We start from the raw sequence: 26,109 nt of genomic DNA, 5'->3' as shown, positions 1-26,109 counted from the left end.
AGTTAATGTACTGGAGTTTTTGTAAACAAAATCATCTTCAAATTTACTGTTTTGTCACCAAAATTTTGTATTCTTTTCATAAACCTCTCTTACTGTCTGCAGTGTCCCTAGTCAGATTCATCAAACTCTCTTAACTGCACAATTGCGTCTTACATTTCGTTGTTTCAACCTGATGAGTACCACTTGTTCATGAGTAACTATGCATTTGTGAGGTTTGAAAATTATAATAATTGATGCCCACAAACAGCCATGTAAGGCTGCCCGTTCCACTCTGTGGGAAAGTTCATTAAAAAGAAGCACTTCACACTATGGAGCTTCAACTCTGCTCTCAGTAGTCATAATTAGGGACCACAAACAATTAATACAGCTGCCATGTCATCCAAGAGAAGAGCTGAGATGTCTGCCAAGAGAAGAGCTGTACTGTGACAGAAATAAGGAGGGAATGGTTTGACATGAACTGATATACTAAAGAACATCTTGCTAAGGGAAAGCGGTCCATGAGGGATGTGACGCGAATGGAGCTACAGGAGAGAATAGTATCCAACAGTGATGTTGCACTGTTTAGTGTAATGGAGGTTGTTCACCTAGATAGAGACCTGCAAAAAAAGCCTAGTGCAGCTGACAGAGTGAGACAGCTTTCCAACAACTACTACTAAGTGTAAAACATGTTGCCATGCCAAAATATTACAGTAAAATAATAAAATCTAAAAAAAAAAAAAAACTTCTCAAACTATTACAAGTCATGACAATGATGATGATTTTTGTGAATAAAACTTGCTATAAGATTATTTTTGTTATATATTTTTATTGTAGTTGATTTTAGCATCTTAGTTAAGCTTAACAAGTTTATAAGTTAGCAGGTGTTTTCCCCAAAGGACAGACCTTCTGTACAGGACTCACAACAGGTCTGGACCACTTGTGCATTTTGTACTTACCAAATAGAAAATTCAAGAAAATTGGTGAATGCCACAAGTTAAGTTACTTGTATATGCCACTTAAGAGTGAACCTGTTTGTACAAGTGGAGGCCCATTGTATATTTTCAGAGCATAATAAACATGCTGAATCCATTTGCTTCCTCAAAAAAATCATTTTTTGAAACCTGCAAATACCTGTTTACACTCAGCTTTGTTAGCCGACAGTCTTTTTCCTTCCCTTTCCTGGCACATTGATATATTTCTTTTGAGCATTACTGCCACCAACTTTGAATCAATGAAGCAGCATAACAATAGGAATGTGTATCGCATTACTCGCAGGCTCACTCAGGTATGTCTGTCCTTGTGTGCAAGCACAAAATAAAAACAAAACAGGCCCTATTCATAAAAATGCAGCTCCATAGCTGTACTAATGATGTAAAACTCATTAGTATAGCTAGTACCATCAGAGTAAACATTAACACTGATTTTCCTCAGTGTTTCATAATGGTATATGAGGTAATGCAGTGCAGATACATTAAATCAATCTGCACTTAAACTGCATTAACATGCAACAACAATGTAACGTCGACAAAATTGATCCTATGATGCATGATACAACTCAAGAAAATTTCACTAGTCCACTAGTTGATTTTCATACCTGACAGAAATTAATTGAGGCTTGGAACAAAAGAAAAACATACCTAGAAATATAAAACTGTATGTCCTGCCCTTGAAAATGCTCGGAAAAAATGTAAAGTATATGCAGTAGTTTTTCTCCCTTAACCATAACAGTAAAGCAGTAATGTCATTAATGTAACATATACAGTGTAATAACAGCCGGGAATCTTAGAAGATTACAAGTGTACAGTATATTATTCTTGAAATTATATTTTATGATACTTAATTTATCAGCCCTTCCAGGACTTTGATCTTGTAAATCCATGTCAAATGAATCGTAATAAGTAATATAATATTATCTCTTTAGACATCACCTTTGTGATTTTTCCATACAGTTTTATTGGCTTGGTTACATTATTGTAAATATAAAAATTGCCTGTGCAGGTGTGTCTCTACGAGTTGAGAATGTCTGAATGTCTGAATGACAGGTAGTGCAGCGTTCAGTGTGTCAGAGAGACGGACGTTGGTTTCTGAAACTGCTGCAGGCCGAGACCGACCGCATGGAGGGCTGGTGTCGGCAGATGGAGCTCGACCAGCAGGAGAATGACCTACCTGAAGATAGTATGTCTTTGTGTGTGTGTTCACCATGTCTAGGCTCTACTTACTTTTGTTACTATGTAAGAAAGACATAATTTCATCTCATAAAATCTGACATCAGTAGTCAGTAGACATCAGTATGTCTTTGTGTCTTAAGATAAAATGCTTCATCACATCATATTTGAGTCAACTTCTGTTCTGGTAAAATAAGGTAACTCTTTAGAATACAGCCTGCAATTTTTAGTGTAATTTTGTTAAATGAATCAGTTACTAATAAAATACCACCTGGTTCATGATGGTACTTAAATGTACAGTAGGTACAGTGGAAGAAAACAAGACTGTGGAGGACACCAGCTCATAACAGGTACTCTGTAATGGAAAACAAACATACCTTTCTAAAATGCACAGCTATGGAAAGTTTCTATTGTCCGCCAAGGAGGAAAACCTATAACTTAAAAAAGTCATGTATGGTATATTATATACAGTTAGGTCCAATATAACACAAACCAACATAATTGTAAATAAAATGACAATTATTTTTAATACTGGGATGAAAATCCTAGGCAGTCAATGACTGCCTGAAGTCTGGAACCCATGAACATCACCAAATGCTGAGTTTCCTCCCTTGAGATGCTTTGCCAGACCTTTACTGCAGCCGCCTTCAGTTGCTGCTTGGTTGTGTGTCTTTCTGCCCTCATTTTTTTCTTCAGTAAGTGAAAATCATGCTGAAATGGGTTGAGGTCAGGTGGCTGACTTGGCCATTCAAGAATATTCAATTTCTTAGCCCTGAGAAGCTCTTGGGTTGCTTTCAGAGTATGTTTTGGGTCATTACCCATCTGTACTGTGAAGCACCGTCCTATCAGTTTTGCAGCAGTTGGCTGAATCTGAGCAAATAGTATTGAACTATACACTTCAGAATTCATCCCGCTACTTCTATCAGCAGTCACATCATCAATAAACAGCAGTGACCCAGTAACTTTGGCAGCCATACGTGCCCATGCCATAACACTGCTTCCACCATGTTTGACAGATGATGTGGTATGCTATGGATCATGAGCTGTTCCTTTCCTTCTCCATACTCTTCTCTTCCAATCATTCTGGTACAAGTTCATCTTGGTTCCATCTGTCCAAAGAATCTTGTTCCAGAACTGGTTAGGCTTTTTTTTAGATTTTTTCTTGCAAGGTCTAGTCTGGCCTTTCTGTTCTTGAGTGTCACCAGTGGTTTGCAGCTTGTGGTGAACCCTCTGTATTTACATTCATGAGGGCATCTCTTCATTGTAGACTTTGAAACACTAGCCTCCTCTGGAGTGTTCTTGACCTGGCTAGATGTTGGGAGGGTTTTCTTCACCAAGGAAATAATTCTGTGATCATCCACTTTAGATGTCTTCCGTGGTCTTCCGTGGTCTTCCGTGGTCTTCCAGGCCTTTTGGTGTTGCTGAGCTCACCAGTTCATTCCTTTTTTTTTAAGAATGTACGAAATCATTGTATTGGCCACTGCTAAATTTTCTGCCTGATAGGTTTGTTTGGTTTTTTCAGTCTAGTGATGGCCTCCTTCATCTGCATCAACACCTTCATATTTTGAACAGCTACCAAATGCAACATCGACACTTGGAATCAACTCCAGATCTTTTATCTGCTTGATTTGTCATGAAATGACGAAGGAACAGGCCACACCTGGCCATGAAACTGATCAATTGTAAATTGTCTAATTACTTTTGAGCCTCTGAAAATGAAGGACTATGTAAAAAAATGGCTGTAATTCCTAAATGGTTAATGTGATATCTTTGTTAAACCCCCTTGAATTAAAGCTGAAAGTCTACACTTAAGTCACATCTTGATGGCTTCATTTCAAATCCATTGTGGTGGTCAACTGAGTCAAAATTACGAAAATTGTGTCACTGTCCCAATACGTATGGACCTAACTGTAGATGTAGGTGGATTAAACCAATCCTTTCTCCTTAAAGTTACATTTCTATACAACTAAACTGCAACAGCAAATACTGCTGTTTTATAGGAAACATGACTGCAACCAGATTACATGTTCTATTAACATGACAAATGTTGATAATTTACATATTTAACAAGTCGCAAATACATTGATACTGTATCGTATCAGTTAAATATTCACAGACAATGTGTTTGTTTTCCACCAAAATATCTAATCTTGCATTATTAAACTGTTTAATGGTTCTGTTTAGACTCTCACAGTACTTAAGATTTGGGAAGAATCCTGGTCTAGAGGACAGTGACTTTAGACACAACTTGTTTATTTAAATTTAATAAAAACCACTATCTTTCCCTAACCTTAACCAAAGCGCTTTTGTCGTCTAAACCATAGACGAGACTCTGGATGTGAACCCTGGTCTCTGGTGGGACAATCATGCACTTTGTACACCCATCCTACCGGGTGACTCAGCCAACCACCATCTTTCCTTAATCTTAACCAAAATGCTTTAGTATAAAATTGAAATTTCTACAAAAACGGGATGATTAAACTTGGCCAGTCTTTAATGTTTGATGAGGAGCCTCGTAATTATTATTTTAATTTTTTAAATTACAGTGTAAGAACAAGGTGTTTAAAACCATTCTGCCTAAACTTAATTTTTTTATTTCAGTACAGTGCGCTGTATATACCCAGTCATTACAAAAATACTTAAGTATAGTAGTATAACTTAATATAATTTATTTCTCCTTTCGCCTATAATACCCACTTGTTACTGTCTTGCTCCCCACAGTATTGTTTTCCTCCACTGTACATACTTTTAAATACCAGTAGGAACCAGTCGGTGTTTGAATTCTATTCAATTCAGTTTTATTTATATAGCGCCAAATCATAACAGAGGTTATCTCAGGGCACTTTTCATGTAGAGCAGTTCTAGACCATACTCTTTATAGTTATATTTACAGAGACTCGAGAGACCAGTTTAACTGGTACCTGATTCACACAAATAAATTACACTGTAAATCATGGGCTGAATCACAAAGTGTTTCCAAAATTAAAAGTGAAGAACTTCACTGTAAAAAAATATACCAGCACTTAAAAAATAGACCTGCACTTTCCAACCATTTTTGCTTGTAAGCTCTAAATACGAAAACATGTCTACCTGTAGGGTGCATGTCTACATTGTGAACACCTCAATTGAAAAGTGATTTAGAGGCTTGAAGATGTAAAACAGTACTTCACAAGAACAAAGCAAAGATTAGACAAAAGTTTAAAAAAAAAGGACAAAAAAACCCAACTCTGTGTATCTGATTTTATCTTTCCTTTCCCAATAATCATCTCTTGACCTCTTGTGGAGTCCATTATTAAAAACTTTTTTAAATGAGTTTTGAAATGAAATTATGCAGTCTTAAGGTTTGTGTATGACCAGGCAGTGACATCCAGTACTGCTAAGTATGGTCCCAGCTCTCAGAAAATTCAGCTTCAGAAGCAGGAGTGTTTGTTTGGAGACAGTATTAAAGTCTGCTGTATATCCACATTTAGATAAAGCACCTGAGTACCTCGAAGGCTCCTGAGCTCCTAGAAAAGCTCCTCAGGTCAAAAATGGTTAAATGTGAGATCAGCTTTTTTTGTCAATTGCTTAGCAATGGTGTTGTCATGAGTTAAAAACAAATAATTGAAACAAGAACATCCATGGCCCATTGTACATCAGCACATGGAGATGCTTTTTCCTCGGTGAGCAGGACAATAAAATGTGGTTAAAACAGTACATTGTACATTTTCTCAAAAACAAATGGTTGGACTGTAGCTAAGTCTCTTTCTAAATTCTGTGTCTTTGCTTGTAGTCCTTGGGAAGATGAGGAGTGCAGTAGGAAGTGCACAGCTTCTAATGTCCCAGAAGTTTCAACAGTTCAGGGAGCTGTGTGAGGAGAACCTGGTGAGTCTGAAACACCTTTACTCACACTGAGAACATGCATAGAGTTTACAGCCATGTTTCTGTGTAATAGACTTTTGAACAAACTAAGATTTGAGATACATATTCTCTTCCGGAAGCCAGTTACTTTTGATTTCTTTTATCCATACAATTTTTTCCTGTTTGCGCCTCCAATTTTTCTCTTGTCACCTCTTTTTTTTTAATTTTGTACCTTTCCCCTCAACCTTATTATTTAATCTACTCTGGTTTCTCAATGGCCTGATACTTACTTGGTTTTCTGACATATAGCAATACCATTTTCTTTCCCTGGATAGCCATGTTTAGATAATGTGTATTGTATTGAACATGTTTGTTAAGAATACAAGAATACACAATGTGTGAGAGACAATAACTTTTACCACGGTTTTCTTTCAAAGAGTGCCAAGAGACTTAATCCTAAATAAAACCAAATTTTTAGAACTCACATAGTAGAAGACCGAAAATACAGTCTGATATTTAATATAATATAAAAAATATGATATTTGATGATTTTTGTAAAGTTTAGGAGGTAGTTAATTGGAGTTGACCAATGGAATTAAGGAAAATTTCTTCAGTTACTAAAAAAAGAATGAGCACTGTGTCAGATCCATCAATGCTAACTTGAATGTGCTACTCTGAATATCATGTCAGTAGACGAAAAATAACACACTTTTTGCTACACTGATGCATGAATGTAATAAAAACATCAGTATAAAATGAAAAACAATGCTAAGTGTCAAACACAGTGCTGGAAGCATGGTTTAGACGAATAATGAGTGAGTGACAGCCACAGTGGAGTTATGGGACATCCCGTGTCTTATACCTCCTGTTGATTGCCATTCACTGAAGACAATAAAACCTTTTTCCCAAAGCTGTACTGTCATTCATTGAAGTGAAAGCTCAGGTTTACTTGTGCTGCAGGACCATGTGTATCTCTTAGGGTTAAAAGTTTTAAGCTCCTTGAGTATTATTTATTGAACTTACATCTTCATCACTGTTAAGCTGCTTTCAGTGCCACCCAACACTTAATCTGGAAACCTCCATATATGGTGGCATTCCAGGTGTTATAAAAGCTCTTTAGCTATCTAAAGGTGGTGAAACACTGATTAGCAATATGAAAAACAGCCTTTTGAATAAAAAGGTGCAAATGGTGAGACAAATTAAATGAAACATAACATATCTTCATCTTTTTAAAATATTTTTTATTTTATGTTTTTTGCAAGACATTTTGAACTGCTCTGCAAACTAGCTTGATGGTGACGACATGTTGTGTAAAATAATTCTTATTAATTTTCCTCTTTACTGGATCTCATCTTTGATACTACTTCTTCCCCACCTTCTCCTCCTTTTCTATTGTCACAGAACCCCAAAGCCCATCCTCGTCCCGTGGCCTCAGACCTGGCTGGTTTTTGGGATATGCTTCAGCTGTCAATCGAGAACATAAGCCTGAAGTTTGATGAGCTTCACCAGCTCAGAGCCAACAACTGGAGACCCCTGGATCCCCCTGAGAGAAAGGTACACACACATAAGCTTCTAGTATGCCCGGTTGACCAGGAATAACACCCTCACCTGAGCGCCAGGTTTAATGTGAGCTAGTTCTTTCACTGCATGGCTATTATGAATGTGACTCACGAATGTCTCATTTGGCCATACATGACTACTGTCTATCTTACACGAAGGGATATTTCACTGCACTCCTGTTATACTCTTATATCAAAGATATTTCAAAATTGAATTTATTCTAAAACTGAATCTTGTCTTTTGCCTAACCTCTGCTCAAACCCAATGCTTTGATGTCAAATTAGGTAAGGTGAACACCCAGTGGAAACACACAATTTGCTAGCCAGGCTCAACAGAAACCAACAGACTTTTAGCTAAGATTAATATATGTATCTACAGACTATGTGTTTCAGATGTCCTTAAAACACAAACTTTTGTAAAAGAAATTCCTATAATAAATGCTATGCGCCAGTCAATATCTACTAAATATCTGATACAGTAGATATGACATGACAACCTGAATTTAAGAACTGAAATGAACAAGACCTCACTGTAGCAGTGACCTTCAAGAAAAGAAAAAATTTAAGTTCAAATCATGCTAGGACAATTTTTGCTGGCTTCCATAAAATTTCCAATGATTTTTGTGGGTAGTGAAAGCAATAAATGTCATTCCAGTAACCATACCACCATATGAAATATCCCTCAGTTATATCCAAAATCAGATTGCTTCCATATTATATCACGCTACCAATAGTCTCGTGGAGCCAGATGTGATTCTGTCACTTTGTGACTATACATCATATATGATTTACTGGTTTACAAAACGGGGTTTGCTGTTTTAATTTTTCCACCCGATATCAAGCCAAATACTACCAAAGTTGTCCCCAGACCTGTATACCTCTGTATACAGTATGCATCGGGCCCTGTGAGACAACACATTTTCTTATGCCATGCTTTGTAAAAAAAAATGTATAGTCACATCATTGCTGAACACCATAGCAATTGTCTTTGAGTACTGCTAAATCTATATTGTTGAAGTAACACACTGATTGGTTTAAAGGGGGCACTGCACCATATGTGTGAGATTAAATTTTTCCTAAAGACTCAGAATTATTGATAGCTCTGATGTCAGACTGCGTGGTGTACATTTGGTGCCTATGAACTCATTTGAAGATTTGAAAGATGAATAGGCCCTTATACACTGTGAGGTTTTAGAATGTCTTAAGCCCATTTCAGACCCTTTACATTAATCTGATAGCAAGTTAACATGTCGGTCTCATGTCTGAACAAGCAACCAAGGTCTCTTTTATGACAGTCAATCGCTTCCCATACAGCATGTGAGGCCGTTGACTCCAGCCCCAGTAATGCCCAAAGCCAGAGTTCTTGGAGCGGAGCATGTAGAATAGCACTCTCATGAAAAATGCCGATTGCAAATGTACATAGCAGTGTGTTGCTATCGAGGGACCTGATGCCATCTGCAACCATTGCCGAGCCATATGAGGGTCTGAAGAGAAAGGATGTATTCCGGTGGTGCTTCTACAGGCGTCAGAGGCAAAGGTCCAAATCACTGCGTCAAAATTAAAAAATACTAATAAGAGGGTGAGCAAAATATAGCATAAACTCAGTAGATATTAGAAAATGTGCGCAGTTTCACAGACTCCTACTCAAGGAGGGGTGCTTGGGGAGGTGCGCCACCCACCTCTGATAAGAGAGCATTAACATTCTTTTTTTATATATAAATTTCATTAAGTTAATAAGTCATTAACGGCTATGTCAGCATTGGTCTTGCAAGGTTCAGGATGATTTAAAACAGTATATGGTGTGTTGAGTCTTTTTCAACCAATAAAATGCTGATTTTTATCATTTTGGCAAGAAACGTCACCATCAACACCAGCACTGATGTGTTTCATCACAGTGCAGTCATATTATGTAGTTTACAGCTCAAAAAACATGATTAAGTGTGCAGTACCTCTTTAAATGAGAGTCGCAATATTCAGTGCATGTGCTCTTTCAGGTATTACGAAACCAGTGTCAGAATTCACTCTAACAATAAATGAAACAGATGAGAAAACATATCAGATTCACTGCGAGAAGATGAGGTGAGTGTCCCTCATGCACACATTGGTCATTAATTAAAGCTTTAAAGGCAAAATATGTTTAAAGTGAACAGAGAACACTTTTCATCCTCCTTACAATAACACTATCTCTCTCTCTTTCCCTCTCTCTCTCACTCTCAACTATGTCTGAATAACAAAAAGCCATCACTTTAAAAGATAGGTTGTCAAAGTTTTTATCATTCACCTGTGGCTGATTTGGAGCTTTTTAGACCAAAAGCAGCCTGCCTCAAAGTGTCACCAACTAAGTTCTCAGAGTGTGGTGTGACTGCTGCTACAACCATATCTATAAATCACCCAATAAGAATATAGCTTGACACTTGACACTGATTAATGCCACACTGTATAGCTTGTACAGACATAGATTGTACAAAAAAGCACTGCCAGCTCTATGGTCTCAGTTTGCTTTTTGTTGTATTTTGAAACTTGAGAGCGATGCAGGTGGATGACATTGGTTTATGACATGTCTCCGGTTCTCACATTTGTTGCACAGTCTGACATGCCTCTAAATAGCGATCATAATCTGATGCAGACTGAGACCAGGACTTTATTACACCATCTAAAACAGTGTGACATGACATGAACCAATAAGATTGTTGTTATTGCATAGTGTGTAGGGGCCTTTATTTGCACACCATTTTGTTGCTGACATATTGACATAAAATATGTCCTCTCACATGACTGCAATAACTGCAAAACTCATCCTTTGCACTCCAAAGCTCTTAGTTAGCTCATAATTAGAGTGTAGTCACACCTGAGGTTCCTGGATTGAAGCCTTCCACGCTTGTTTGAGTGCAGGTTATAATGAACAGTGTTAACATAGTGACAGAAGACATTCTGAATAATAAAATCTTTGCACATTTTCTTTATGCTATCTTTAAATAGGGGTTTGGTGGTGATATGATCTTGCAAAAGAACAGGGAGTCAGGAGGCAGTCTAACTCTAATTCTAATGGCCTCACTTTAAAATAGCTTGTATCTAGGCAAAATGATAATGACAGAAGCAAATAAAGCAGCATTACACAGGTTTTCTCTCATGGTGCAGAGTTGGTACATGGTTGTCTGACTTGGTCTATATGGTAATACAGATACATTCCCCTCTGCACATCTTTGTGTGTATCTGTAAATCTTTTTAAGATGTCTTCTGCTTGGTCTGTTGCTCTCTTTCAGCAATGTCTGCTGTGATTTTGCATCATTGTAATTATTGACTCTGATAGCTTCCTCATTTGCTCTCATTGTTATCTTTTCTTTCTTGTGCTCTTTTGTGTTGACAGTGAAGGCGCTTGCAAACAGCCATGCATCAGTCAGCATAACGGCAATGCCAACACCACAGGGCCTTGACACCTCTGGGCCTCCGTAGATCCATCATGTTCGTCTTTCCATCCATCTGTCCATGCTTCTCTCCTTCCTTCCTTCCTTCCTTCCCTCTGCTGCCGGCAACCACCTCACCACGTGTGTCTTTGTGTTTTGTGTGTTGTAGCTGCCAGTGTCAAGATAGATGGACAGGAGAGAGTGCAGCCAATATCCGTGCTCCACAAGTACATTTTGCAGTATGGAGTGCACTGTTTACACTGCAGCTTCACAGGAGGTGAAATAAGAAGGATGTGCATAAACTACGACCGTAAAACATCAAAAGAACAGGGAGTAAGGAGGCAAATAAAACCAGCTATGTTAAAACACCAGTAAAAACATGGGTATGCTAAGTAGGTCCAAGTAATTCACCCAATTTCTAATATGTTTGGGATACCTTTGTCTTCCCATTGGTTGATTGGACTGACTTAGCTCTGTACAGCCTATGATTTCAAAATCAGCAATAAATAAGTGAATACAAAATTTGACAGGGAGCTAGGGCAGGGAAGCTAAAATCAGAGCAGCTAATTCTAATAATTGGCTCTCATGAGAAACCTAGCTGCTGTGCATTGAACTAGCCGCAATCTACAGTGCATTCAGAAAGTAGTCAGACCCCTTCACTTTTTTTTTTTTCTTTTATGTTGCAGCCTTGTGCTAAAATCATTCAAATTCATTTTTTCCTTCATCAATCTACGCTCAATGCCCCATAATGACAAAGCAAAAACTGAATTTTTGGTGTTTTTTTTTGCAAATTTATTAAAAAGGAAAAACTGAAATATCCCATTGACATAAGTATTCAGACACTTTACTCCGTATTTAGCTGAAGCATTTTTTGGTGGCGATCACAGCCTTGAGTCCTCTTGGGTATGATGCGATAAGCTCTGCACATCTGGATTTGGGGATTTTCTTCCATTCTTCTCGGCAGATCCTCTCAAGCTCTGTTGGGTTGGATGGGAACAGCTGCTGGACAGCCATTTTCAGGTCTCTCCAGAGATGTTCGATTGGGTTCAGGTCAGAGTTCTGGCTGCGCCACTCAAGAACATTCACAGAGATGTCCTTCAGCCACTCCTGCATTGTCTCGGCTGTGTGCTTGGGGTCATTCTCTAGTTGGTAGGGGAACTGTCAGCCCAGTCTGAAATCCTGAGCACTCTGGACATGGTTTTCATTAAGGAAAACTTTCTTCGTTCAGCTTTCCCTCAACCTTGACCAGTTTCCCTGTCCCTGTCACTGAAAAACACCCCCACAGAATGATGCTGCCACGACTATGGGCAGGTGATGAGCGGTGCCTGGTCTCCTCCAGACATGGTGCTCAGAATTGAGGCCAAATAGTTCAATCTTGGTTTCATCAGACCAGAGAATCTTGTTTCTCACAGTCTGAGAGTACTTTGGGTGCTTTTTTGAAAGCTCCAAGCAGCTTTCATGCATCTTTCACTCAGAGGAGGCTTCTGTCCGGCCACTCTGCCATAAAGCCGAGATCGATGGAGTGTAGCAGTGAAGGTTGTCCCTCTGGAAGTTTCTCTCTTTGTTCCAGACTTCTTCAATTGAACTATTGTGGAGGTCTCTGTGTTCTTGGGAACCTCTAATGCAGCAGAATTTTTTTGTAGCCTTCCCCAGATCTGTGCCTCTACACAATCCTGTCTCTGAGCTCTGCAGGCTGTTCCTTCAACCTCATGGCTTGGTTTTTGCTCTGATATGCATTGTCAGCTGTGAGCCCTACACCTATCCAGACAGGTGTGTGCCTTTCCCAATCATGTCCAATCAATCAAATCAATTTACCATCTCAAAGATGATCAAGAGAAATGGGAGGCATCTGAGCTAAATTACATACATGGCAAAGGGTCTGAATGCTTATGTAAATTTGATATTTCAGTTTTTCCTTTTTATTAAATTTGCAAAAAATTATGTTTTTGCTTTGGGGTGCTGTGGTCAGCACTGTCACCTCACAGCAAGAAGGTTCTGGGTTCAAATTCTGGTTTGGCCAGGGCCTTTCTGTATGGACTTTGCATGTTCTCCTTGTGCCGGCATGGGTTTCCTCCGGCAGTTCAAAGAGTTGCAGATTAATCTGCGACTCTGAATTGTCTGTAGGTGTGAATGTGAGCGTGAATGGTTGTTTGTCTCTATATGTCGGTACTGTGATAGACTGGCGAGAGGTTGTACCACGCCTCTAACCGAACGTCAGCTGAGATTGTCTCCAGCCCCACCTTGACCCTCTAAAAGGATAAGCGGTATAGCTTATGGATGGATGTTTTTGCTTTATCATTATGGGGTACTGAGTGTAGATTAATTAGGAAAAAATTAAATTTAAACAATTTTAAAGTAAGGCTGCAGCATAACAAAATGTGAAAATAGTGAGGGGGTCTGATATCTAGTGGTTTTAGGTCCTGTAAATGTTGTGTGGTCACTTTGTTAACGGGTATTAGGTAATCAGGTTTATTACAACATGAGTCTAATATTCATAGTTCTGTAATGACAACATAACAAAACATACTCACGAGGTAATTGCTGAAATCCAGGAACATATCAACAAATGTTAAAAATAGTAGTGTAACAGGTGAAGCAACATAAGCAAGCAGACATGGATAGTCAAATTTATTTAGAAGAGAAAAAAACAGGTGAACATAAAATAATGATCCTGTCTGTCTGTTGTAAACATCCATCACAGTTTACACACCCACTTCCCGCTTTAATTTTTTCCCACTGTACTCACTGTAGTTGTGTGAAACCAGTTTTCTTGTACACAGAAGGATTATTGGCAACATTCCGGGTGTAGTCACTTCTAATTTGACCTACAGATAAACTGGGTTAGATCATCTTCATAAACTGTTGGTTTGTTTACCACCTGTGGGATCATCTGACTGCTTGTATTTCATGACCCCACAGATGTTTTTGAAGCCATGCGCTCCAAGATCTCATCAGTTACTTCACTGAGTATAATGTTGTCATGACTGATAGAAATGATGGACAAAAGTTCAATTCAATTCAATTCAATTTCAATTCAATTCAATTTTATTTATATAGCATCACATCATAACATACATTATCTCAAGGCACTTTACAGAGTAAGGTCAAGACTTTACAATATCAGAGAGAGAAAACCCAACAGTTCCCACCATGATCAAGCACTTGGCGACAGTGAAGAGTGAAAACTCCCTTTAACAGGAAGACACTGCCGACAGATTGGACTCAGGGTGGGCGGCTGTCTGCCTCGACCGATTGTGTTGAGAGGAGAGAAATGGGTGAGAGAGAAGAAAGAGGGGGGAGAGTGGGAGAGAGACACCAGGAACAGCTGTATATCCTGTTGTATTCAAGCTCTGTCAACCTGGACGTTATAATGGTAATATTAATAATGATACTTATAGGGGTAACAATGTTGTTATTATTATTATTATTATTATTATTATTATTAAAATAATAATAATAATAATAATAATAATAATAATACAATGACTTTATTTGAATCGCACTTTTCAATATAGGTAACAAAGTGCTTCACAACAGTCAATATATAACAGACCAACAGAAAAAATTAAAATTAAAATAAACATCACATAATAAAAGCTTTTTTCTTTTAGGAAAATGTGTCTTAAGAAGTTAACTGATTCTGCAGGTCTGACCTCCTCTGGCAGGTTTTTCCAAAGTCTTGGTGCCCTGACAGCAAAGGCCCTGTTACCATTGGTTTTTATCCTAGACCTTGGAGTGGCCAGCAACACACTACCAGAGGATCTCAGACTGTGTCCTGGCTCATAGGGGGATAAAAACTCAGATTAGAAGAAAGGATAGATTAATACAGCTGAGTGTTATCAGCGTAGCATTGGAAATTTATGTGGTGCTTCCTGATAATACTGCTTAAAGGATGCATATATAGGTTGAAAAGTACCGTTTGCAAAGAACCTTGTAGATCTCCATGACTAACTTTTGTGTGCAAGGAAGAGTCATTTTTAACATGGACAAACTGGAATCTATCATATAAATATAAGTTAAACCAGCGTATTGGGGTTCCTTTGATCCCAATGACATGTTCCAGTCTCTGTATTAAAATCTTGTGATTGATGGTGTGAAATACAGCACTAAGATCTAAAACGGCAATTATAGAGATGAGTCCATTGTCTGAGGCCATGAGAACATCATTGGTAACTTTCACCAGTGCTGTCTCTGTGCTATGATGTATTCTAAATCATGATTGAGAATCTTCAAAAATACCATTTCCAGGCAATTAATCAAACAATTGGTTGGCAACGGTTTTCTCAAGGATCTTAGAGAGAAAGGGGAGGTTGGGTCTATAGTTAACTAAAACATCTGCATCCTTAAAGGCCTTTGGTACGTACCCTCTTATTAAAGAAAAATTGATCCGATCTACTATGGAAGAGTTAATTCAAGGTAAAGTATCTTTGAACAGTCTAGTTGGAATAGGATCTAAAAGACATGTTGATGATTTAAATGAAGAAACTGTTGAAATTAGCACAGAGAGATCTATAGGAGAGAAGTAGTATGAACATAGGACCCAATAAGCCGGAATTATTCTTTAAGGACATTTGTGGTGGCAGTAAAAAGATAGAGCATTTTGTCATCTGCATAATAGTGAGCGTGATGCTCTGCGTTTGTATGTACAGTTAATGAAAAAATACAATAGGTGCAGAAACAGACCCTACCAAAAGATAGACTTGCAAGCAATGAACTAAAATGGCCTATTATAAAACTATAAAAACCTGCCTCTCATGCATGAAACCTGTATAGATTTGTCTCACACACAAGGACACCTTTAACAGTAATGCACAGGAGGTACAATTTTAGATAGATCATTGTACAGTAAAGGAAAGTTTAATAATAGAGAGAATGGAACAGTTCTGTTGAACTACAAATGTGTGAATTAACACATGCAGCGAACAAGTTAAAAATCTTAAACAACTTGCAAAGTACCTACAGTATTACCGAATCGCTACATGCTCTATATAAGGATTATCAAAAAGAGAATTATACAGAATTTCTCATTCATCTTACCTCTTCTTTACTTATTACACACTCATACATGTGCACAAGCAAATATTAAACCATAAGCCTACTGCATTAAAGATGGCAGTTGCAATGGGCAGCGCAGGCACACACACAAACACACACACGTCACTCTTTTTCCTGAAATTTTCTGCCCTCCCTCCCCTACATCCTCTCCCACTAGGAGAGGCGGCTCCCACCTCCAGTGCCAAAAAAGCCACCAAAGGGCCCCCACCACCACCCCCCTCTGGCCAGAGATCGCTCACTGGAGAGCTCAGAAAAACAGCGGCAGGAGGCCAGGAAGCGCCTGATGGCTGCCAAGAGAGCTGCATCTGTACGACAAAACTCTGCAACGGAGAGCGCTGACAGCATCGAGATCTACATCCCAGAGGCACAGACAAGGCTATGAGGACACTACTAGGGACATACACAGGGTTGACACACACACGCACACACACACACACACATACACACACACACACACACACACACACACACACACACACACACACACCAAAGACAACACAATACAAACAAAAAAATGTATGGTTGTCCACACCAAGGTATAGGGTTGTTATATGATTATACATTATTGAGATATGCACAGACAGTGTGCTTTCAACAGATACGAAAAACATCCAAATTATTGCACTCATATTCGGCTCCCACCACTCTCCCGACCTGTCTCCAGATTGATTCAAAGTACCAAAAATTTGATACCACTTCTCCTCAGAGTCACAACTCATAATAAACATCATACACACCTTGCTGCAATCACTCTTCACAGTGGTGGCAGGATTTCTGATGTCCCCATGTCATTGCCAAAGGGTAATGACAGAACAAAGAATACTGAAGCGGTGAAATTAGGGACTGTCCTTGAAGTACATGCTAATAGGCCAAATGTGCTTTTCATTTACTTTCTGATTTTTAATAGGCATTGCAAGCAAAATGTGTTTTCATCTGGATTGCATTCACATCTCCTTTTCATAAACAAAAATATGCAATATGGTCCAATGAGCCCTCGTAGCCCCTTTTCTGTCAACATGCTCTATCATTTTTTATCATAGACACTTCAGACCAACTTTATATTCATTTGAACCTCCTCTCATTATAAACACAACCTTCAGTTTTTAAAATTAATATTTCAATATGGCCCAGTGCAAATCTTACTTGTTTTCAACTAACCTCCCCTCCTAATTTATACCAATTATTTCCAGTTTAGACTTACTTTTTTCTTTAATTGAAGGTAGAATTCAAATAAAAATCATGTTTTATTATTTGACTGATTCAGGTACATGATTAAAATATTATATTATTTTGTTGGCAGCTTAACTTAACTAAGAGTAACTTAACAGCAGACGGAAAAGCTGTATTCTTCTGCCCTTTCTTGGCCTTTTTCTAAGTGCTATACAAAGGCACTTGAACTTGCTTGAGGTTCTTGGAGATGATTCACCTGTTATCCGAAAGGCTTCTTCAGATCTTCAAGAACCTCAAGCAAGTCCTGTGGCCTTTGTGTAGCACTTAGAAATACCATGACCTAAATGACGGAGAATCTTCAATGTAATATTGCTACTCTCTGGGCATGTTTCACTTCTGAACACACTTCTGATAGATGTGGCTGGGTATGGTCAGAAATGTGCTCTGTTTCACTTGTAACCACATCGAACAGTGATGTCTTGAGTCTTTAAGTACACCAGTACATCACTGCAGCAATGGTGTCAGTAGAATCAGGCTGTAAAATTCACAAACCTAGTCTCGTCTCAAAATTACTTAGCTCTAAAACTAACTGTGATTGAAACAGAGCAGGGAGATGGAAACGGAGGACAGCCCAAGGCAGAGGAGCACAACATGTTTCTGTTCGCTGCTCCAGTGCTGAATACAGTGAAGGTGGCTGTTAAAAAATTGAAGGAAAAACATCGGTAATAAGGTTGAGTATATATAAACAGCATTAAGCACAACTTAAAATACTGATATTTCCCCAGATACAGACAACAGCTTTGCATTACTTCCCCTACCAAGCTATGTGCATTTGAATTTCCAAGACCCACAAGATCCTAAATACTGTACCCTTCAGTAGGCAGCTTCAGTTGACCATGACATGTAAGCGCTGTCCAAACCTCTAATACACCAACAATATACAGTCTAGACCTATGATTTAGATGCATGCAGCATATCTGTAATGTTGAACATTGCCTTTGAATATATGTGTCCAGTGTGCAATAATCAAGGCACATGATTAATTGTCACTGTTTATAAAGCCACAACTACTGCTTTGTTACAGTGGCTCGCCACAAAATGTGTACTTCACCATCAGAAAAAAAGACCTCTTAAAATAAGCTGAATTCAAGCAGAAATTGTCTAGTTTTAGCCACATTAAATTTCCATTTTTGTGTGGCCTTTATGGACTTCTTGTCCATCTGCTGAGAAAGAACATGTGACCAGGAGCTCTAAAACAGGACAGAATGGACTTTGTGGTGATATTTTTTGTCACCTACCTGGTTAAGGTTAGTGAAAGATTGTGGTAATTGATTAGGGTGAAGACATCACATCAGAATGATGTAAACCCCCCTCTCTTACAGCCGAACTGGGAGGGGGCTGCATTCAACAATTTTGTAACTCTCCATCCAAAAGACAGTCAAATCCAATTCACACACTGACTAGCCAGCTGTGTGGAGGTGTGAAAGGAAGCAGAGTTTCAGCTCTCTTTGCACTCTTCACACATGTACTTCTGTCACTTTTCATGTGAACAGACAAGTGTAACATCATGAATACATTTGAGGGGAGAAGTGCACAGTTATTCCCATTAGTACAATCCATTATGTTTAGACTACAAAGACACACAAAAGACAAAGTTGTTGAGAGAACTCAGTGAGGCTTTGGGGTGCAGCCTGGAGGAGGCTATGATGACAGGCCTTTCACCCAGCTTTCCAGTGTAGAACAGCTAGAAGCACTTGGACATACTTCACCCATTAGGGTTGAAAGAGATTTTGTACAGCCAACAGTCCCACTTTACACGTTGTACTATATGTCATATGCTGCAGAGTAGTGGAGGTGTGTTTTCAGCCTTACAAGTTTGGTCAGATCATACAGGACTTGGTTTGACTTTTAGTAGATGTTGAAGATTTTCTCTGTGGGTCCCTTATAATGTTAGACAAAGATGTATATGTACAGAGGTGATGGACAATCTCACACACACACAAACACACACACACACACACACACACACACACACACACACACACACACACACACACACACACACACACACACACAGAGCAGTAAACACACAATCATAACCTTGTGTAATAAGAAAACACTTCACATGCACAATGGTTTACACATACTGTACACATCATCAGTAAAAGGTCATTCTTTCAGGTGTTGTGGCTGTATGAATACTGCAGGCTGTTGGGGTCACAGGGACTCCACAGGGCACTGCAAACAGGAGCCATCAGACAGGTTATGACCAACTTTTCTAAAACACTTATTAAGGTTCAAAATGGGGATTTGTTTCAAAACTTATTGTTCATGTGGTTGCCCTATGTGTATTTTAGCAATTCAGCTTTTGATGACCAAAACAACAAAAATACAGGTTAAATTGTAAATACACCGAATTTTCTTTTAAACCTCCTAGGAAGCCATTAAGTGGATTATAAGTGCTGATACTGTCAGAGACAGTATATTATGGGGGGAACTAACAAACAATGCGTAATAATTTTGGGAAATGCATTGATTTGGGTGTTTGTATAACTGCCACGTGTGCACAGGTCACACATTTTCTCCCTCTTTGGTTTGATCCCCACATCCCTTCTTCTTGAATTTTGGGGTGATGAATCTTTTACAGGGTACAAATACACTTAAGCAATATTTAGTGGAGCTGGAGATGGAGGAGTGACTTTTATGGAAGTGCTCAGAGATTTACTATGTTACAAAATACCCTGTGATTGATAAGATGGAATGAGACTGAGCCAAATATGCAGTGCAGTATTAATCACCTGGCATCGCTTAAGAATCTCTTAAGTTTAAAAAATAAATTGACCTTTCTAATTTTAAGATGTTCAAGTACATTCTTTATTCATTTGATAGATAGATGTTAAGACAAGCCATGCCAAGATTTAAGGTAGTAGAACTGAAACTGGTCATAACACAGACAAGAGCTTCTTCAGAAAAACATTGAAGCTGCCTTTTATCTTTGTGTAAACAGCCATCTGACAATTGTTTACACAAAGAGCAATATATCTGTTAATTAGTAGTAATCCAATAGTTGCCAAACAAGAGCTTCCTGGGACCTGGAAGTAATTAAAAGCTTCCTGAACAAAATGACAACGGATTGTCCCAATTAGACAACACTGAACATCCACTGAATATAGCCTTCATTCAAAGCTCTACAGACATGAGACCATTTTAATCTACACTGCATCTTTGGCCAATTTTGACAGAAAAACTGACAGAAAGTCATTACTGGATGATATGAGGATGTCCGAGATGGCCTGACATTATTACCTACTGTATATCACATTTTCTACATTTCTGTCATGGTTTTAATAGGAGTCCGCTTTGTCTATAAGCTCCAAATGTTATTGAGAGATATCTCAACTTTGCTGACCAAGGGCCTGGTCACATCAAACACTGGCAAGTTGATTTTCCTTCACATGTCATTGCAATTACAGACAGGGGCAGATGTTCGCTATCATTCAAGATAGCAACCGAGTCATTTCATTAACTACAGTGGCAGCCATTAACTGTATAGAACCTGCTGAGTAAAAGATGGCCTCCTTCATTTTGGACTCTGCAGCATCCCGCTCAGAGGTCAGGAGAGTCAATGCATCTTTTCTACTGGTTTAAAGGGATATTTCACATATCAGAATATATTGTGAAAACAGTGAGCAAGTACATTTCACGATAGTTCTCTTCAGCTGTATTAAATTTAGTGGAAAATATCACTGTCATAAGTGTTAGGGTGACCAGGCTGTCAGTTACAGTAAACAGAAATCCTGTGAAAAGTTATATTAGTCAACATCTCTGTGTGTGCTGATGGTTTACCATTGCGGCTTCCTTTTTTACTATTTTAGACGATACCCTAAAATAGGAAATTGTCCTATTTTTTTGCCAATTACCCAGAGTGATTTTTTCCTGTGAAAGCTATTTGAAATTGTGAGACAATTATGTTTTAGTAGATGAGGGTGTAGTTTCATGTATGTATGTAAGTGTTTGCGTGACTCTGGCTAAGTAGGAAAAATAGTTGTCTAAACTTTCCATACACTATTGAATTGTCTTGTGTGTCAGAATGACAGGAACAGATTGACAATATGGTTTGGTGACTAAAATTAATTGTGAAACATTCTTGTTTTGTTTATACTCACAAAACTAAAATCTAATTTAGTTTTTTGAGATTTGAAGAGGTGCTTTAAGTCGACCACACTAGCAAATATAAAAAAAAGGCTTATGATGTGGGCTTTTAATCTTAAAAAAGAAAACAAATATTTCAATGCTACAAATACATTCAAACTGCCGCAAGCAGTTGGTTGCAAATACATTTAGCATCAAAATGCTCTTAGACCCTACTAATGAATTTCACTGTAATTTGGCCAACATTTTGACATTTGCCTCTCCTCTGCATACAGAAAGGAAATCTAATTTCCTCAACACTATGCAACCAAAGTTACCACTGATCTACAGTGTATATTCATTTTAAATTCTTTAAAATATAGTATTCATTCATTAAATTCCTCAGCTACAGTGACACAAATATGACACGAAACAAAAAAAAACAAACGTTTTATATATATTCTTACAATGAGTATCAATTTTAGCTCTGTATTGAATGTGATAATCCAGTATAAATAAACCAGTTTAAATGTATGTTTTTCTTGAAATTCTACTGAAACTTCTGTGCCTTTATTTTTTTATTTTGGTGGTTAGATGACCAAAATAAATAAATAAATAAATATTGCCATGTTAAGCTCAGCTAACATGGTTTGGTATTACAGCATTGATTTTTCTACTATAAATGAAACAAAATTATAAATCATGTTCTGGATTCTGCATCTTTAAAAAACAAAACATCCTTCTCATAATTTCTGCTACCATCAATTTAAAGTGGAAAGTCAGTTTACTCATCTTTGGAGTCCCACTCAGCCTGTGAAAACAGTTGTATAATATCCTCTATGTCTCTGATCTTCGTCACGTCTCAGAAAATAACCTTGATAATGTCACCGTGATGTCATCCAGGTTATATCATCTTGGGCTTGGAGACAAAAAGCTGATAACAGAAAGGATCTGCACAGGATCTGATTACCTCTGTGTTTAAATGATGAAGACAGTAACAATGACAGTGAGCCATAATCAATGTGAAATACCCTTCTTATTGAGAGGAAATGGCCATACAGATGCTGAGTGAGGTTTTTTTTTTTTAGTGTTCTAGTAGCAAGCTTACTGCCTGTGTGTTTGGGAGGAACAGTAGAATAGGAACAACATGACATGAATGTGAACCAGGGAAACAGGAAGATATGTACATAGTGAATCTTTAATGCTCTACTTTAGGCTCTGGAAGCTTCTCAAATGAAAACCTTGATGATTATCCAGACATAAAGACTCATATTAGAGTAAAACCAGTAGCTACCTAGTTGATAATGGGAAATGGCTGCCAGAGAACAGCCAGAAACTGAAGTCGTGGTGTCAAATGTGACAAATGTGAACCATAAAACCAAAAAGGTTTGCACCTTTTTTTAATCTATGTAAGATCAGGGCTGCCAATATTGAAACAAAATCTTCAAAATCAAATTGAAATTTTCTTTACTTTTTTCTTTTTTTCTTTTTTTTTTTGCATGTGATCTTTGACAAAATTGTTTGTAAATGCCTTACCACTGCCAAATTAAAAAAGAAAACTTCTTTGACAAATAATTTTTGATCAGAAGGTTAACATGATTATATTATATTATGATTCACAATTTCAAATTGGCAGAGACTGTGCAACAAAAAACATGAAAATGAAATGACACTTCAGTTTTGTTCGGAAAATTCAAAGAGATTAAAAACTAGATACCATCTTGCATTGGGATCACACTAGCTGTGATGCCAGATCAGTGTGTATGGTGCAATGGAGCACACAACATGGGAGAAGTGTGTTTGGTGAAGCAGTTGAACTGTGCCAGATTTATTTAATATGCCTAACTGTGTGATCCCATCGTAAGATGGTCTGTAGTTTTACCTAATATCTTAGAGTGGACAGGAGTGATTGAAACTGGGTTTCAGTGATCCATGACTTCCAACGTCCTTGCTCAGACCACACCCATCTTCCAACGCAGCCTTCATTTAGATCTCAACTACACCCCTGTGAAGTTTTTTAACTGTATGTTGCAGAGTTGTGATGGTATCACAGACAGACAGACGGACAGACAGAGAGACAGTGACAGACGCAGACAGACAGAAAGAGACAGACAGTGACAGACAGACACAGACAGACAGACAGACAGACAGACAGACACAGACAGACAGACGACGGACAGACGGACAGAGACAGACAGTAAAAGACAGTGACAGCCAGACAGAGACACAGACAGAAAGACAGACAGACGGACAGAGACAGACAGTAAAAGACAGTGACAGCCAGACAGAGACACAGACAGAAAGACAGGCAGACAGAAAGACAGGGAGACCGAGAGAGACACACAGACACAGACAAACAGACAGAGACAGACATTGACAGACAGACATAGAAAGACAGACACAGACATATAAACGGACAGACACAGACAGAGACAGACAGTGACAGAGAGACAGAGACAGGCAGAGACAGACAGAGACACTGACAGAAACAAACAGACAGACATACACAGAATAGACAGAGAGACACAGACAGACAGACAGACACACATGTAACACTCACTAGGGGAAAACACTACCAGCCACGCTGTCACTGCTGCTAAAGATAACATAGCGAACTGTGAGATGCCATAGCTTCTACTATAGTCCCTCCCCAAATCAAAAATAAACAATAAAATACATTCAAAAGGGATAAAGGAGAAGAAGAGACATATAACATCAACAGAGCAATGCAGAACAAATCAGCTGATAATAATTATATCAACAAGTAAGAATCAGTGTGTTTTTCAGTTTGATAATGTGTGTAGTGAATTCCACTTCGTGACACTTGAGCATCATCTTTAACGTAAGTTTTGCTTTTTTCTGTAAAATATAATAAAATTTGACTTTGTAATATGTAATGCAACCATCTTGCAACTTCTACCATTTCTTTATCAGTGATTTTATTAGTATCCAAAGTCTGCATGTGATGAAATCTTATTGGTATCATCTACAAACAAAACTTAACATGAATTTCATTTTGAATTTGAGATATAGCCAAAATTAAGTTCATATCTAATGAAAATGAAATGAGATGACCTCTTTTAAGGACATATTTCAAAATGCCAGTGTTATGCCTGACCATTATTTGTCGGTTGAATTAAGATTTTTCACTTTATTCATTATCAAACATGACCATGAAACTGGATTTTTAACTTTAGATTTAAATTTAGTCATCCATGATGTGTACACAAATAGAAAATGAAATTTCAATTCTACATATTGATTTTTTTTTTTTAAAACAGTCCCGGCAGCCCTGAACTTTCAGAGAGCACACCTTGGATATAAATGCTGCTGAAAACCCCTGTAACTCCAACCAGTGGTGTGCTTGAGCTGGCTTTGTGTGCTTTTTTTTCTCAGGAAGAGATTGGAAATGTAATCTATACAATCAGGGTCTCCCAGACATGGTGGTCTGTTACTCAAACACTGTGTGTGTGTGTGTATATGTATGTATGTGTGTGTGTGTGTGTGTGTGTGTGTGTGTGTGTGTGTGTGTGTGTGTGTGTGTGTGTGTGTGTGTGTGTGAGACAGAGCGAGAAAGAGAGAGAGAGAGTATATGTGAGTATATGTGTTATGTATATATTACCATAATGGAAGATGCAGTGTGTGTGTGTGTGAGGTCTCTATAAAGTGCTTCCTGAGTCCTTGTTTTCTACGTCAGGCCTTTCCTTAGTACGGGCTAGTAGCCTCATAGAATCATTCTGTATGTGAACTGTCCACCTGTACCTGTCTCTTGTACCTGCGACCGATCTCTCGTGTTTGTACAGAAAATGGTTGAGGGTGTTTCATGAAGCATGCAGACACAATATTAGTACTTATGAACCTATATCTAAGTTGAAAACATGTATTTGGTTTATTTATGCTCTTATTTATTGATTTTTTAAACTATGGGATTCTGTTGAAGTGGTCGGTCATGCTCTTCTGATCTTATGTTGTACTGTAAAAAGATGATTATATGTCCATAACTATTGATGAACCCATAATAAAATTAATTATGAACTCTTCTTCCATGATTGATCTCTATACCTATTTTCAACATATAAAATACAGAGCAGAGCCCATTCAAGTCTATGTCTTCAGCTTTATACAATGCAAAGAAATGCAATAAAACATTTTAAAAACACATCAAAGAGGGTCAGAAAATCAATTTTAAAAAATGAAATAAATTATATTTAGACATAAAATAATGCAGTAATAGGGGAGAAAACCACACAAACCAGCTATAGCAATGAATGTGTGCCATATTTCGAACTCCTCCACCTGCATAAGAAAAATGGATGTGCAAGTATTTTTCCCAACCTAATGAAAAGAACAACAAAAACATTTTTTTTTCTAAAGATTGAACAGTCCGTTGTCTATCCAAAACTCTGGTTCAGAACAAGATATCCTAACAAGACTTCCTCAGATTTGCTTTGGACGTGTACACAAGAAATTCTCCTACCTTGTTTTGTGGCATCTGTCAAAGTCTCCTATCAAACCCAGTAGGTGGGATATAACATCCGATTGGCTGACATGACCCGGTCAGACACCATTCCACTCTTTGGCTTTCTGATGGAAATTTGGCCTTGTTTATCTAGATAGCTCCTTGAACATGAACGTACAATCATCGGGTTGTGGGTTAGTCCTGATTTTACATGTCTGTGCTATCCTTGGGCTTGTTCGTGTCTCTTTGAATAACAACTAATAGACAGAAACATGATAAAATATAAGCTACCTGTGATTGTGTTTTTGTACAGATAACTGAACAGTCAAAACGAAGGGTATAACTAC

At 38.1% G+C, this 26,109-nt stretch overlaps 1 protein-coding gene across 1 annotated transcript in view; it reads left to right on the top strand.

Annotated features, from left to right (window-relative positions):
* dlgap1a (discs, large (Drosophila) homolog-associated protein 1a) overlaps positions 1–16,384 on the top strand; it is a 152,630-nt gene extending 136,246 nt beyond the window's left edge. The window contains exons 12-15 of the mRNA XM_040144422.1: positions 2,022–2,154; positions 5,917–6,008; positions 7,386–7,538; positions 16,160–16,384. Coding sequence (XP_040000356.1) covers positions 2,022–2,154; positions 5,917–6,008; positions 7,386–7,538; positions 16,160–16,384 — 603 coding nt within the window. The remainder of the gene's footprint in view (positions 1–2,021; positions 2,155–5,916; positions 6,009–7,385; positions 7,539–16,159) is intronic.
* Positions 16,385–26,109: the final 9,725 nt, after the last annotated feature.

Source organism: Xiphias gladius, chromosome 14 (assembly GCF_016859285.1).
Source record: "Xiphias gladius isolate SHS-SW01 ecotype Sanya breed wild chromosome 14, ASM1685928v1, whole genome shotgun sequence".
Classification (NCBI taxonomy): domain Eukaryota; kingdom Metazoa; phylum Chordata; class Actinopteri; order Istiophoriformes; family Xiphiidae; genus Xiphias; species Xiphias gladius.
Note: the sequence above shows the minus strand (reverse complement) of the source record. Positions and strands in the feature narration are given on the sequence as shown.